This window comes from Colobus angolensis, unplaced genomic scaffold (genome assembly GCF_000951035.1).
Source record: "Colobus angolensis palliatus isolate OR3802 unplaced genomic scaffold, Cang.pa_1.0 Scaffold87, whole genome shotgun sequence".
In the NCBI taxonomy this organism is placed as follows: Eukaryota; Metazoa; Chordata; class Mammalia; order Primates; family Cercopithecidae; genus Colobus; species Colobus angolensis.
This window is the reverse complement of record NW_012122598.1, coordinates 2,120,591-2,121,991: the sequence shown is the minus strand read 5'-3', so window position 1 is coordinate 2,121,991 and position 1,401 is coordinate 2,120,591. Positions and strand designations below refer to the sequence as shown.

At 41.7% G+C, this 1,401-nt stretch overlaps 1 protein-coding gene across 5 annotated transcripts in view; it reads right to left on the bottom strand.

Moving 5' to 3' along the window:
* Window positions 1-1,401, bottom strand: part of CSAD (cysteine sulfinic acid decarboxylase) — a 32,540-nt gene that overhangs the window by 29,492 nt on the left and 1,647 nt on the right. Inside the window, exon 1 of one of the 5 annotated variants that reach the window (XM_011930543.1) lies at window positions 1,231-1,316. The exons of 1 other annotated variant lie outside the window; for it this stretch is intronic. Coding sequence is in view for 1 of the 4 variants with exons in the window: in XM_011930540.1 (XP_011785930.1) it covers window positions 1,235-1,296 (62 nt within the window). In the remaining 3 variants the exon portion in view is untranslated. Of the gene's footprint in view, window positions 1-891; window positions 935-1,230; window positions 1,317-1,401 lie in introns of those variants that run through there. 3 more of the 5 variants (XM_011930540.1, XM_011930542.1, XM_011930545.1) reach the window with 3 other exon arrangements.

Below are 1,401 nucleotides of genomic sequence, written 5' to 3'. Positions count from 1 at the left end.
TTTTGAGACAGGCTGGAGTGTAATGGCATCATCTCGGCTCACCATAACCCTTGCCTCCCGGGTTCAAGCGATTCTCCTGACTCAGTAGCTGGGATTACAGGCATGTGCAACCACGCCCGGCTAATTTTGTATTTTTAGAAGAGACGCGGTTTCTCCATGTTGGTCAAGCTGGTCTCAAACTCCCGACCTCAGGTGATCTGCCCGCCTCAGCCTCCCAAAGTTCCGGGATTACAGGCATGAGCCACCGTGCCCGGGGCAAAAAGATAACTATTTAAGGATGTTCATTATTGTATTGTTTACAAAGAAAAAAAAATCTGAAACCTTAATGTTCATCAAGATGGAACTAGACAAGGCACATAAATAAACTGGAATACTGTGCAACAATTTTTTAAATGTTAGCTGACTTAGACGTCTAAAATACACTGTATGGCGCATTACAGGTGCTCAATAAATACTGGATGAAAAGATTTTTGTATGAACACAGAAAAAAGCCTAAAAGCATATACAACAAACTGGTAAGAATGATTTCCTTCAGGAGCATAGGATAAGTAGAGGAGGAGAATAACCATTGTGTGTCTTTTATACTCTTGCATTGTGTCGATTTGTAAAATAAGTAGGAGCTAATTTTTTTTTTTTTTTTTTTTTTTTTTGGTGAGACGGAGATTTACTCTTGTTGCCCAGGCTGGAGTGCAATGGCCTGATCTCGGCTCATCCCATCCTCCTCCTCCTCCCAGGTTCAAGCGATTTTCCTGCCTCAGCCTCCCGAGTAGCTGGGATTACAGGCATGTGCCACCACACCTGGCTAATTTTGTTTTTTTTTCTTTTAAGTAGAGACGGGGTTTCACCGTGTTGCCCAGGCTGATCTCCAACTCCTGACCTCAAGTGATCCACCCGCCTCGGCCTCCCAAAGTGCTGGGATTACAGGCGTGAGCCACTGCGCCCGGCCTTGAGCTAATTTTTTAAAAAGATTTTTTTAGAACACATTCCTGGTGATGTTTATCTTTCTTTCTCCATTTTGTCTCTATTTTAGAATGATCCTAAAACACAAAAAAAGTACTTTCAATGGCCCAAATCATGGAGTGGCTCAGGGAAATGAAATCTGCCTAAAATAAATAAATAACTAAATAAATAAAAAGTTGAGAATCCTTGTCTTTTTTTCATCACAAAGAGTTTTTTTTTCCGTCTTTTGGCATCACCATTACTTCTCCTAAAGTCATGACATAATATCACCTACAGCAAAAATGAGGACTTAAGTGGAATTGACATCTCCTTCCATCGAGCCCATTTGCAGTCCATCTTCAGCAGGACCTCTCTCTCTTTTTTTTTTTTTTTTTTTTGAGACAGAGTTTTGCCCTCGTTGCCCAGGCTGGAGTGCAGTGGCACAATCTCGGATCACTGCAA